The sequence below is a fragment of the Hemibagrus wyckioides genome, linkage group LG13 (genome assembly GCF_019097595.1).
Source record: "Hemibagrus wyckioides isolate EC202008001 linkage group LG13, SWU_Hwy_1.0, whole genome shotgun sequence".
Lineage (NCBI taxonomy): Eukaryota > Metazoa > Chordata > Actinopteri > Siluriformes > Bagridae > Hemibagrus > Hemibagrus wyckioides.
In genome coordinates, this window is record NC_080722.1 from 22,370,759 (window position 1) to 22,385,564 (window position 14,806).

General features: G+C 38.8%; 1 protein-coding gene across 1 annotated transcript; it reads left to right on the top strand.

Annotated features, from left to right (window-relative positions):
• Positions 1-4,378: 4,378 nt before the first annotated feature.
• Positions 4,379-14,805, top strand: fam20a (FAM20A golgi associated secretory pathway pseudokinase). Its single transcript, XM_058405936.1, has 11 exons — positions 4,379-5,234; positions 6,601-6,794; positions 7,555-7,605; positions 8,606-8,684; positions 8,758-8,850; positions 9,647-9,762; positions 9,966-10,146; positions 12,169-12,278; positions 12,448-12,529; positions 12,609-12,668; positions 13,092-14,805. The coding sequence occupies exons 1-11, from the start codon at positions 4,888-4,890 to the stop codon at positions 13,357-13,359; spliced, it is 1,581 nt and encodes a 526-aa protein (XP_058261919.1). The 5' UTR covers positions 4,379-4,887; the 3' UTR covers positions 13,360-14,805.
• The last annotated feature ends 1 nt before the right edge of the window (position 14,806 follows it).

A 14,806-nucleotide genomic window follows, 5' to 3' on the forward strand; every position in this document is an offset into this window, starting at 1 on the left:
AATGAATCGATAAAATAACGAAGACTACAGAATTAGAGTTTTTTTCTTAGAAAGCCCCACAATTATGAAACAGGCTTGTAGTTTGTCTTAGAGACTCAGACATAGTCTCAATCTAAACAAAATTGAAGTCTAGACTTTACTTAAGCCTTTTGTTAATAACTTCTGTCTTCATTTGAAAATTATAGAATTAAACTTTATACTCATGAAAAATGACTCAAGACCCATGACATGTTTACCATATGTCCTTCCTTTAGCTGAAACAAATATTATTTGCTGTATGTGGACTGGGTGAACACATGTCAGTTCAGGTTTCCAGGTCTACTCTTACATGCACAGAACCACAAAACCCATTTCAAGCATCACCTTTGAGAAAACTGTCTAGCAGAGTGTCATGATAAAACAGCTTTTGTTGTCTGTATTGATGCATACAATATATTGGCCAGTCAGAATTTGCAGAACCAGTCACCTCAAATGGTTAAAGTTTTTTTTTCTATGCTGGTCTTACAGAGGTCATTAATGAGTCTCAGCTCCTCATGCTAAAAAACATTCACATGTCCACCTTTTACTTGAGCTGATCGGTTACTAAATTAGGGTTTTCATAAGACTATGAATAAATAGTATGTGTAGTATGTAGAGAGAAGTTTCATTGTGTACTCCAGCATCAGGTAGCCTTGTCTTTCTCTTGTCTTGGCAGACACCCGTTCAGACATTCCAGTGCATTTAATCTGAACATGAGAAGTTTGATTTATCAGTTCTTCCACTTGTCCAGGGATGTAGAGCTGGAAGGTCACAAGAGGAATATGTCCAGGAATGTGAACAGAATTTATCCAACCTGCATGCAGATGTTTACAGAGCTAACACAACTACACCAGACTTCTTTATTTGCTTTGTGTTGATTCATGGATTTACACCTCACACTGTGGCCAAATCCTTATCTAAAAGATTTCCAGTTCCCCAAAACTATTCACACTGTAGACTTATCTTAATGTTTTAATGGTTTAAACGGGTAAACGCTTGCACCTTCTAAGAAAAGTTAATCAGCACATTTGCAGCTGTTAATATTTACACTTAGAGACCAGAATTGAAAGTTCTGAAAATACAAGAGCGTGTTATAATACAGTTTTTCAAAGTGATGCTGATTAATATTAGTCAGTAAAGGTGTATACTGCTGATACACTATATGTCTGTGGAGTTTCTATTTTTCCACATGATGACACATGATGTAAATGATGTAAAAGCTTATTCATTCAACTTAATGTCTTTGCTTAATGATGATGAGCTGTCGTTTGTTCACTCTGGATTTTTTTCGCCATTGTTCATGTTAATCTGTTGTTTTCTTATTCTAGCCTTGAGTGTTATCTATAAGCTCTTGACCGTGTCCTTTGCATGTACACCTCGGTATAAAAGTCAACTGTTTTCATCTTATGCTTAGACTATGGAGTTCTCAGGCTGCTCACTATCAACTCTATTTGACTATACCCTGATTCTTAGTCTCCTGATTCTTTAGTCATTTTGCTTCTGGTGTAACTGCAGTGTTTTGATCATCCATAAAGATTCCTGATGACCAAGATGATCATCATCTACCTGAAGAACATGTGTCAGCACGGGTGAGTGAGGCATGCTAGCTGAAAACCTTTGTCGATGACAGAATCAGTTCAGTTGACGCTAGCTAAAATGTGTGAGTTTGTTTCAGTTGAAGTTTCTCTGAGTTGCACTGTTGTTTTCTACAAGTATGGTAATGTGTATTCAGAATCCTAAGAGTGTTAGAGAGATGTGTTATCTTTGCCTTTTGCTGATAATCTGAGTTTTCAGTTTAGGGCAAAAGCTAGGAAATAAGTAGGTTAAGAGCTTTGTCAAGAGCCTCATATTTCAGAATAGACAGAGTGGAGTGGCGCCTTTAGATAAATGTGCTAAACATAAAGACCTTGAGGCAGCAGTGCAGGTCTTTAGACAGTTACTTGCTTTCCTGATTCAAAATAGGGATAAGAACATCACTAAGCCCAGGAGTGCTAATCATAAATGTGCTGCTCTTGCCACTTGTGAGCCGACATTGTAATAACTCCCTCCAAGCTAACGTTGAAATTTGGGGAAATTGTCTTTGACTAAACCAACAAAATCAAGTAAATCATCCAAATCAAAGAAGCTGTATCTATCTCCATTACTTACTAACATACCAAAGCTGACTTGAGAGCAGAAAGCAGAGTGAGAAATGCTCTCTGATTCCAGAGCCTCTCAGCCTGACCCGGTGGGTGGGACTATCTCGTCTGAGGCGAGGGGACAGTTAATCTATCTGATACAACATACCTCCCACTCAGATGCTTCAGCCATGTCTCCTCCTCTTCTTCTTCCTTCATCCTTCTTCTGTACAGACACAGCTTTTTTAGACATGTCTGCAGCCTATTTGCAGCAAATCATGCGTGAGCAGGACAACAAATTGTATGTGATAATCACTGTAAATAATCACTGGTGCACAGTGATCAATAATTCCAACAGAGATGACTAGAGATTTAAGTCTTCATTTAACTACAGAAGTGAATCTCTGATTCTTTATCTTTTGCTCACTTGACATCTAATAGCATCACAGATAACATCAACAGCCCCCTTATATTTTGGGCATTGATATTAGTTCACAATTACACATGCAACTGGCTTTTGAACTAGCTAAACCTAAGACCTTTTACTCTTATCCTATTTGGTCGTTGAGGAAAAGTGAACCAAAGAAAGGGATAATGGAAAGTGCACCAGAAGCCCCTCTGGCGACTGACCGTTGATTATCAATTTGCTAACACATGTATTGACCGCATCCCATCATGTACAGCTGACTGTATAGTTCTCGATGGTATCCCAAATATATGCACAGTGTTTTCAGTCATAGATATGAATAATGGATTTAAGTCTGTTTCTTTACATCCAGCCAGCCAGCCATGGTTAGATCAGTATTAATAGACATGATTAACACAGGGCCTCCACAACAGCCTTACTTTGTATCATCAGGTGTTAAAGTGTTATTTATCAGAGCCAGAGCCCTGGTTAAAGATTCTGTGGTCCTGCAATATATCCATGACATTCTTTCAGCCTCACATCTTATGGAGGTTCATTGGAAGGTTCACTGTCCATATAGGCCTCATACTTAAAAACATCATCAAAATCCAGAGCAGGGTGATGTGGACGGCTGCAGTACCAGCTCTTTTGTGCAGCTCACCTGGCCCTTTATGCCTTTATTATTATTATTATTATCGCCACACATACATTACAGCATAATGAAATTCTTTTCTTCGCATATCCCAGATATAATGCAGCAGCCCTGGCGCAGAAAGAATTAAGGGCCTTGCTCAATTGCCCAACAAGATATAGTGGAATGTGATGTTCAGAAAGCACATATGGAAGTGATGGTCATTATTTGAGTACAGTAGTGCCCCGTTTTACGTCGATTCCAACTTTACATCGCTCATCCTTAATTATTAAATTTAAAAATTAAATCCAATTTATGGCGCCTTTCCCAACCTTACGTCAGTGCCTCTGTCGCATAGTAACAATGAAAAATGGTTAATAAAACCAAACTAAACAAAATTCTTTTCATAAAATAAGAAAATACATATATTCATTCATGTGTTGTTATAGGGAACATATACAGCACTTTTTAGGGGCATTTCCGACTTACTGCGAAAATCGACTTACATTGCGTCTCTTGGAACCAATTAACGACGTAGGGCGGGGTATGACTGTATTTAACATTAACATTACTTAAATTTTTTACTTGTTAACATTACATAAGGTAAACAAGGTAAATAGTTGGTACATGTAAATTTACTAAACACATAGAAACATCAAGTGCCGACTAGAAACCATGTCTCAGACGTGTCCTTGGCCACTCCACCCACAGAAATCTCTCTCCCCTTATTACTCCGACTCAGTTTTAATCCTTGGCATTCTGTCAGGAATGAGTTCACACCATAGTAGTAACAGACAGGGTGTTGCCCCAACACACCATTCTCTACTTAACATCTGGAAACATCAACAACATAAACAGCTACAGTGGTCATGATGCATTTTTTATTAGAAGGCATTGCTTTTTATACAAACCTAAAGTTACAGCTGAGGCAAAGTCAGAAGCAGTGAAAAAGCTGTATTTTTTGTGGTTAAATATGTAGTACTTGAGTTAGTATTTTCTGTAGCACCCTTCTCTCTTACCCACACACACACACACACACACACAAATATGTACAAAAAATATCACAGCACAGATGCAGGCTGGGAAATGCCTTTTTGTATTTCCCACCCAGTTCTCCAGAATTCTGTTTAAATGCCACATTAAGCTCTTCCTCTCCAGCCAGCGCTTAAATCAGAGAGGAAGGAGAGCACTATCCTCGTCATTTCACAAGTAAAAACATGAGGAAAACACACATCTGCTGTTTTTTTTCTGCTGTCTCTTAAGCATGTTTGGATCCTTCCTCTTTCTCTGTGCCTGTCATTCACACAAACTCCGTGACTGTGTCTGTTTTTTGACCAGAGACTCCGTCTACATGGGAAATGGGAAGGTGCAGCTGGAGCTCTGCCAAGAGTAGCATTCTGCTTCCGTGCTCCAGTCAGAAGAGAGCAGAAGGGCATGGTTTCAGTCAGCCACTAAACAGAGAGGGACACACACACACAAACACACGTGTTGGCTCTATCTCCGTCGACCTGAGTCTTTAAACCACAGGGGAACAATTCTGTGAATGTCTGCTGGAGAGGCCGCATTAAAGGACAAAGCAAGAGATGTTTCTGAAAGACTGGAAATATTAGAAGTTCTATAAATGCATGTAATTCAGCATGCTGGAGAACTGCAAGATCTTCTTAACAAGTCTGACCGTCACAATCAAGTGATCCTGAGATCGTCTTCCCCCACTAATGGCAAGAATGAAGAGGGACCGGTTCCTGTTGGCCATCACCTTCATCGTCATTCTGACAGTTGATGTCTACTTTGTTCTGCTTCCCAGGCTGAGAGCCTGGTACGATTTGTCCAGCGGTGGCTGTAACTGCCATGGGGTCAATGGCAGTGTTAGATATCCTGAACAGGTTCCTCACAAAAAGACCTTGAGTTCCAACTTTGTCTCTCAAAAAGGATCCAAGCTGAAAAGGCTTTTTGGCCATCCGCTGTACAATATTCATCTGCCAGAGCTAAGTCCAGATGAGAGATTGCTGGAAGAAGAGGCGCTCATGGAATATTATAGGCGGAAAGTCACCCGCTGGCAGAGGTGAGTCTTAAATTCAAATTTTTATACAATATTATAATAATCTACGAAGACCAGTGATTATTTATATATTATTGATAAGACGTAACAGGGAAATAATGCTTCATTTGACTTGTGTAATGATGTTTCTGCCTGTTCTCTGCAAGGAAATGAATGTAATTGGTGGTGGGAGGTAAGGTGGGGGGTAAGAGTTACAAGGTAAAATAAGGTGATGGCTAAACCAACAACTATGGCTGCCATCTAAATAAAACACACCACTAAAAAACACTGAAAGCCCCTTTAAAATGCTAAAATATCTTACATTTTAACGCTAAGAAAATAGTGCAGGATACATTACAAAATGTATGTTGGATATTTTGCCTTAAAAAAATGCTTGTTGGATGCCATTAAAATATATGTTTAAACAGTGTCATGTTGACATATTAAAATATATAATACACAAATTTCACAATTTCACTTAAAATGACAAAATTTTTCTATATGTTCAATGTGTTAATAAGCTTTTCTAAGGCTTTAGGAGCTTATCTGCAGATTTGATATCAAATCCAACACAGTCTCCATAATTCATTTCAGCTGTATGTGATGGCAGATCACAATATGGTTAGCTGTCAAAATGTTTTGGTTTTTTTAGCTTTGCCAGCTAATGGAAAACTATTTTAGATTGTTTTCTGCAAACTGTAGCCTGTGGTTTCTGGATTGAGGTCAGCAGTACTGATTGCAAGCGTTCCATGAAAAACCTTAAAAGCACCCTGTTGGGAGCTCGCGGCCAATCAGAGAATTACTTTCAAACTGTTGTGTCCATTGTGTGGTGAGGAAGTCAACATCATAACTGAAGTCTATTATCTTCCCACATCCAAGAGCTCATCTAGACAAAGAACAAAAAAAAAACATTGTATGTGTAGAAATTGCTTGGAAAGATGGGAAAGAAAGTGAAAGAAGTGATGCTTATGACTCTTTAAGGTGGTTTGCACACTTAGGACTCTCAGCTTGCAGTCAGAGATGTCACGTTGACAGATTTTTGAGTCAGTTAGCAAATGTTTGTTGCCAGATGGATCAATACTTTGAGGCAATGGTGCAAGGTCTGCCAGAATAAATAGCTTGTTTATTCTATACACTCCATGTAGAAAATCACCAAAGAGCTTTTGTAAATTATCCTTAATTTTTTTTAAAAATGTAACTAATCTGCCTGGAAAGATTTATTTGCTTATTTGAATAATTTCTCATATTATCCTGACAAAATCCAACGTCTTGGAAAGTTATTCAAAATCAATTCCTGAAATCTTTCAAATATCATGGGGTTGTCATGAGATTTCACACCAAGACACACTTTACAAAAACGGATGTAAGAGCTTTAATGTTTTCTCCACAGACAGCAGAAGTTCTACGTTGAAGCAGCAGCTGCATCAAACATCTCATTGCCTGAGCAACCTGTAAACTTTAATACTGATGCTAGCTGGCTGAGATTCCATTTGGGGATCAACCGATACTCACTCTACCCCAGAGACGATGAAAACATCGATCAGCTCCTGCATGATATGCAGAGTGCCACCATCATTGGAGCAGGTGGTTATTTGTTCATTGCTAAAACGTTAACGGTAAATTTAACACAACCAGTCGAAAGTTCTGAATCATTTGTCATATGTTATAACAAGTCAATATTCCAGTCACTAATCTTATGCAATCTAATTAAATTCATATAGAAATGTGCAGAAATAACATAAACCAGACACTGCTGAATTTGATCACTGCCCTCCAAAAACAAAAAGGATTAATTTTTATACTGATATATTTCAGTTCCCTTATGAGCCTGGTTCCTGTCAAGGTTTCTTCCTCATATCATCTCAGGGAGTGGTATCCTCTGGCTTGCTCATAAGGGCTAAATATATAAATTTAAATGTCACACTTTTTATTCTAAAGTTTTCTATTTCTGTAATCCTGCTTTGTCCTGAGTACTATACAAGTACAATTGAATTAAACTGAACTGAATATTTACATAAATAATGCTTTTATAGCCTACAGATGATGTGAAACCTAAGTGCTATAGAGTGCCATATTCATTTCAATTCCAATTCGGAACAGTAGTATCGATATAACTGCTAATTGCCATGAAATAATGTGGAACCTAAGCAAATATAAATTATAAATGGTTATTATTAAAGATTTATTTTAGACAAGAATCCGGTGCCTGTAATCTCTATACATTTATTTGGCTCCAGTTTGATCTGAAGCTTCTGCAGCCAATGATAGACGTAGAAGAATGACGGATTTGATGTGCTGCTTGCCTGAAAAACAAAAATTTGATTCATGTCTTAAATGATTTTAGATTACACTCAAGATGAAAAGGCCTTAAAAGGAGCATGTGACTGTTCACAAGGTAAGATTTGATCTTTTTCTGCTCAGCTCTATCTAACCTGACAAGACGTCTCCTTGATTTTCCTTTAAGAAACTCTAATGTTATTACAACTCATTGCACAACAGGAAATGACTGTTTCTTTTGTTCAGTGTAAAAATAAGAAGCTATAAACCACAGACAAAAATCTGTTAAAGGTGGTGTTGAGCAAATAAAGCTGCTGGGTTTCGAAAGAATGACATTATGTCACTGTGCCCTTTTATAGCAGCTACTGGCTGGAGTGCAGTAACCTAAAAGCTACAAACAACTGCCATCTGTGAAAACTAATTGCCCCGGAGAAAGGATTTATTCAAGCCTGGAGTCATAGAGAGTATAGCTTGACAAGCACATTCTTCCAAATCAACACACATACACACACACACACACACACACACACGAAGCGGGATAAAACTTAAATGTCGACTTTTTCCATTTTTTCAAAAAGTCTCTCCAAGGTATGTCCATCCAATCTTAAAGGAATCCTTTAGCAAAATAAGCTAACATGACTAACAACAGATAAAAGCTTTTTTTTTCTTCTCTGGCAGTCCATCTCTTTATTGTCATTCAGTTAGGATTCTTCTCTGCAGTGGTTGTAAACTGTTTATATGATATGATATGAAATGCTAAAAGGAGGTTTTTTAAAGAAAAAAACACTGTATAGTTTTGTTTGGAGCCAAGGAATGTTACAGCCTCAGACAAAAGCAAAGAAAAGGGCATACCAACCACCACCAGTTTAAATAAAACCCAGTCCTATGTAATTAAGCTATCGCTCGAGGCCGTAAAGAGAAATATAAACCTCTAAATCTGTTCTGTTATACAGACAGCTACAGGCAGGGAGGAAAATGAAGGTGTATGTGACTCACTATGTGAATGTGTTTAGATATGACACTGAAAAACACCTTCGACTGGAGAACATCAAGCAACTTTAATATACAATAATAAAAATATCATGAATAAAAATAATCTCCTTTACTCATCCTAACAGTGGTTAAGCCAAGTGGCCATCACCTGAAACTTGCCCTGAAGCTGCAAGACTTTGGGAAAGCTATGTTCAAACCTATGAGGTCAGTTACAACGATGAAATAAGGTATCCTTGACGTCTGCTTTTTCTAATGTAAGAAAATGATTGGATTTCAGACAGGAACGGCATGAGGAGACACCGGAGGACTTCTTTTATTTTGTTGACTTCCAGAGACACAATGCGGAAATCGCTTCTTTCCATCTGGACAGGTTTGAAATTCATTTTTAACATTTGTTAGTGCTTTGAATGAACAATTCCTTTGTACATAAATCATAAATACAGCTCTAGGTATCCGTCCCCTCTGAGATCCAAGTTAATAAAATATAAATAAAATAACACGGTGTCAGTAGAGCTTTGCGTTAAGACTCGAAAATAAGTGCTTATTGAACAGACTCTCAGCTGTAATGAATGTTTATCTGTCTCGCCGTGGATCTATACCTCAGATCCTCCTGAAGGTGTGCCTGTCTTACATACTAAAGCTACATAATTGCCATATTGCCCACACACACACACACACACACACACACACACACCCACATGTAAAATTATGCAGGGATCATAAACACATTCTCACAAGATCCATGATTTTCAAACTTTTTAAACCATTTCTAGAATAACTGAAGCACAAAGAATTCACAGAACAAAAGCTCATTTTTGACGAATCTAATGCACATTAATTCAATACAATTTATTTATTTATATATATATTATTCGTTGGCTTTTATTCTAAGTTGCAGTATCTAACAAGAAGGAAAATATGTGAGTAATGTGTTAATATGCATGTGATGCATACTAGTCTTAGTATGAGAAATGTGATAGAATTAGAAAATAAGAAATTGAGATATAATAGTGATAATGACTTAACTCTTCATGTTTTATTTGAGTAATTCTTTTATTATACTGCATGCAAGTAGCCAAATTCACGCTTCTATCTAAAATAAAAATGCAGCTAAACGAAATGTTGGGGTTTTTTTTGACCACTGAAATGTAATCTGTCTCACTCAGAGTCCTTGATTTCCGGAGAGTTCCACCTGTAGTTGGGAGACTCATCAATGTCACAGGCGAGGTTTTGTACACAACATACAACGAGGAGCTCCGTAGCGTATTCTTCACCTCGCCAGGCAAGCTTTCACATTCACAACTTAATTATTTAGCGTTTGCAAGACTGTCCAGTTACAATTCAGTAGAGCAATAGCACATTATTTCTCTAATACCTTTACCCACAGACTAGAAATCTCTCATTCATCTTAGTAACCTATGAAGATAGCTGTATTGTGAACAAGAATCTTAAATTATAATTTCCTTCTTTTTGTTTCCTTGTCAGCAAACAACACATGCTTCTTTGCCAAGTGTCTGTATGTGTGTAAGACGGAATACGCAGTGTGTGGACATCCAGACCTTCTAGAAGGGTCCATGTCGGCCTACCTGCCTGGACTGAGTGTAGCACCCCGCATTTCCATCCCCAGCCCCTGGATCCGCTCTTACACTTTTACTGGAAAAGAGGAGTATGCTTAATCCTGACAATAAAGAAATAAATCAATCAGGGACTGCTAGCATGTGGAGTGACATACACTATATTGCCAAACGTTTGGGGACACCCCTACAAATCATCGAATTCAGGTGTTCCAATCACTTCCATGGCCACAGGCATGCAGACTGCTTCTACAAACATTTGTGAAAGATTGGGTCGCTCTTAGGAGCTCAGTGAATTCAAGCATGGTACCGTGATAGGTTGCCACCTGTGCAATAAGTCCATTTGTGAAAATTCTTCACTACCAAATATTCCACGGTCAACTGTTAGTGGTATTATAACAAAGTGGAAGAAATTGGGAACAACAGCAACTCAGTCCACAAAGTGGTAGGCCACGTAAAATCACACAGGGGGTCATCGCATGCTGAGGTACACAGTCACAGAAGTCACCATCTTTCTGAAGAGTTAATCGCTACAGACCTCCAAACTTCATGTGGCTTTCAGATTAGCTCTAGAACAGTGAGAGCTTCATGGAATGGGTTTTCATGGCCGAGCAGCTGCATCCATTTTTTATTAACTTGAAGGTGAGAGGTCAAAGAGTTAGATGCAGTGGTATAAAGCATGCCGCCACTGGACTCTAGAGCAATGGAGACCTGTTCTCTGAAGTGACGAATCACGCTTCTCTGCCAGGCAATGCAATGGACCAGTCTGGGTTTGGAGGTTGTCAGGAGAACATTACTTGCCTGACTGCATTGTGCCAACTGTAAAGTTTGGTGGAGGGCAGATTATGGTGTGGGGTTGTTTTTCAGGGGTTGGGCTCGGACCCTTAGTTTCTGTGATAGGAACTCTTAATGCTTCAGCATACCAAGACATTTTGGACAATTTCATGCTCCCAACTTTGTGGGAACAGTTTGGGGATGACCCCTTCCTATTCCAACATGACTGCACACCAGTGCACAAAGCAAGGTCCATAAAGACATGGATGACAGAGTCTGGTGTGGAGGAACTTGACTGGCCTGCACAGAGTCCTGACCTCAACCCCACAGAACACCTTTGGGATGAATTAGAGTGGAGACTCTGAGCCAGGCCTTCTCATCCAACATCAGTGTGTGACCTCACAAATATGCTTCTAGAGGAATGGTCAAAAAATCCCATAAACATACTCCTAAACCTTGTGGAAAGCCTTCCCAGAAGAGTTAAAGCTGTTATAGCTGTAAAAGGCGGGCCAACTCCATATTAAACCCTATGGATTAAGAATGGGATGTCATTAATGTTCATGTGCATGTGAAGGCAGATGTCCCAAAACCTTTGGAAATATAGTGTATTTGAGAGTGCTAGCTGGTTTCTGGTTGAACCTGCAATTGGGAAAATACAGTATTCTTCACCCTGAAGCTAATATAAAGAAATCATCCAAGGACTGCTAAGATCAGTAGATATAAAATAGTGGATTGACATATTTGAGTGTGATAGCTGGGCTTGATTTGGGTTGACCAATTCTACATTTTTAAGAGCTCTTCAGTGATATAACAGAAAAGCAAAAGTTAGCTCAAATGAGGGCAGATAGCGTTGTCCTGTGTGTGTGTGTGTGTGTGTGTGTGTTATTCCATTCAGTGATTCTCCATAAGCAGAAAGATGTGATGTGATTGCATGAAGTGTCTCAGAGGAAGCACATGCTAGAACCTAATTGGTTGATTGGTGGAAATTGGCAAATGATCAAATTGGGGAGGAGGAAATTCAAAACATGTTTGTAAACACTTGATCATAAAATGTTTTTCTCACACCTCCAGGGTTGGGGATTTGATTCCTGCCTCTGCCATGTCTTTGTGTAGTTTGCATGTTTGTGTGTGTGTCCTGCAGTAGACTGATATCTTGTCCAGGGTGTTTCTGCCTTGTGCCCTGACTCTCCTGGGATATGGTCGAGTTTCCCAGCAACCCAGTAAAATAAGCAGTGTAAAGGATGGATGGATGGATGGATGGATGGATGATCATCACTATAATATTCATGCATTCCCCAAACTGTAACTGCAAAGTTTGAAACTTTCTCTTATTATTTTAGATGGGAAGTCAATCCATCATACTGTGACACCATCAAAAAACTTTACCCCTACAGCTCTGGAAATAGACTATTGAATATCATTGACATGGCCATATTTGACTTCCTGACAGGTGTGTAAACATCAAACCTGTGATTTTTCATGCATTTTTTATGAAAAACCACAGCAGATGAATGCTCTGTGTCTTATCGTTAGCTATTACACAACTTTTTAAAGGCATAGTGTGGCGTCTATGCAGCATGTACAGACAGCATTCCTTTTTTTTATTATTATTCTTTTAGGAAACATGGACCGACATCACTATGAGATTTTTACCAAGTTTGGTGATGAAGGACTTCTGCTTCACCTTGACAATGCGAGAGGGTATGTTTTTAGTTACAGTAAATTTACTGGTGCTTTTTTTCTTTCAGTAAATTCACTTTGCATTGCTTGTGTGTTACAGGTTTGGAAAACACTCTTACGATGAGATGTCAATCCTAGCACCGCTGACCCAGTGCTGCATGTACGTACTTCCTGTACAGTTACAGTATATACAGTTCACCTCTATAAATACGTTTCCGAGCAGATGGTGAAGGAAAACACAAACAGAGGTCACCACAGCTGAATTCTAGCAAATAGTAGAAAAAGATCAATTGGATTTTGGCCAAAATATTAAACTTTATAGCTCAGTTTTTGACATGCAGACGTGTGTCCCTTATTAATCCCCTATTTTCTCAGTTGATACCTAATCAAATGAAATAATAATTATGTTAAGCGGTACAAAAGCATAATCTTCATCTTCATAATGTTCAAAAACAAACAAATATTAAACAAATTGAACACACTGACACATTTCAGCAAATCAGCATAATATCTGTCATGTACTTGTCATGTCACTGCTTTAGATTTTGGTCTGATGATTCTTGTGGTACTGATTCTTTTTCAGGATTAAGCGCTCGACGTTGCTGAGGCTGCAGCTGTTGATGCAACCAGAGTATCGTCTCAGTGATGTGATGAGAGAGTCTTTGGACCGAGATCCACTTCGACCCGTTTTGACTGAACTCCACCTGCAGGCTCTCGATCGGAGACTGGAGCGTGTGATCAGGTCTGTGAGTAGATGTGTGAAGAAGCTCGGGGAAGCCAAGGTGGTGGTCACAGACTTCATAGAGGCCTCCGGTGCAGCTACAGAGAGAAACCACAAAAAAAGCAGGTGATGGATGTTGACGAGAAAGAAGAAAAAACTTAAAGAAAGCAGTCATTGGACTTTGTGTGGGCCTCCAATAGTTGGAGCATGTGACGGATGTGTGAAAAAGAACAGAGGGATCGAGCCAAGGAATGATAGAAAAACACTGGATCACTGACTGATGGATGTAGCTCATGATTCTAGCCTGTCTGAGCAAGGTCTTTTATATTTTGTTTCATAACATGGAGAACAAATGTGTAAGTGAACAAGCACTGTTAATCGATCTGCACACATTGTACCAAAATGCTGCATGATTGGGGATGATGTTTTCAGAATCGTAAAAATGACAGACGATGTCATGTTCCTGAGAAGTGGCTGTGGGATCCGTGGTGTACTTTTGAGGCAAACACATGTTTGTGTGGATCTTTCAAGCATTCCACAGATGATCGGCTTTTTTTCTGCAACTTTTTAAACAAATACTCATTAGGGAAGGAAAACGACAGGATTGAGAGCAATGAAGAGGTTTATTTCTTCAGAGAAAAGTATATGCCATTAAAATGACGAAAACAGATTGGATTTGTGGCTTTCGGTCCAGACGGCGAGCGAGCATATAATCCTTGGCTGTCTCTTCCCTTCACAGTTTGTAGGCTTTCAAGTGGAATCTCAAAACCCGCCAGAAAAAAATCATCCGAACTATTTACAGGCGAACGTTCCTTTGCCAAAACTTTGTTCCAACTTGTGGTATGCAGTTCATTGCAACACAAATGTCAAAGGTAGAAGGTAGAAAGTAGTTTTTGGATGAAGCTGCAGCATGTCTGTCCTTAGAGCAGGTCTGCATGTTCCGAGTGACAACTAAACATTCCTCATGTTAAAAATAAAAATCTGTAAAAAAAAGAAAAAAGAAAAAAGGACTTTACAAGTGTTTGAGGCTGTTCATGAAACTATTTGTGAAAACGAAGTGTTCCTTATCCCACTCGAAATGATTGACCACTTCACCCATTCATACTGTACATGTCAAAACAATCAAAAAGTGTCATCTGTATTGTATTTCATTCTTAAGAAAAACTATAATGCTTCATTGTAAGATACAGAAAAAAATGTGGTTAGCCAAGCTTTTCCTGTCCTTGTGTGCTTTTGGAAAAGTACATAGTATTTACATTGTGTATTTCTACACATTAATCAATGCAGTTCAGGGCAAGCCGAGGCTAGAGTTCACTTTTCAGTTTTCACTTCCTAACTTCAGCACTAAACAAGCGTCATGGATGCGACAGGCTTCACCTTTTGTCCTGATTTAACAAACATTAAGCTGATAATTGACACCAAAACACTGCCCCCTTGTGGTTGGTATGCATGATGACTCAATTTTAGTGATCCATTTGCCCTACATAGCATTAAACACTGGAAGTATTTAAGCACTCAGTTTTCTAAAGTTATACAGAACAGTGTTGGGTATAAGGATGACAAATGAATACAGACAC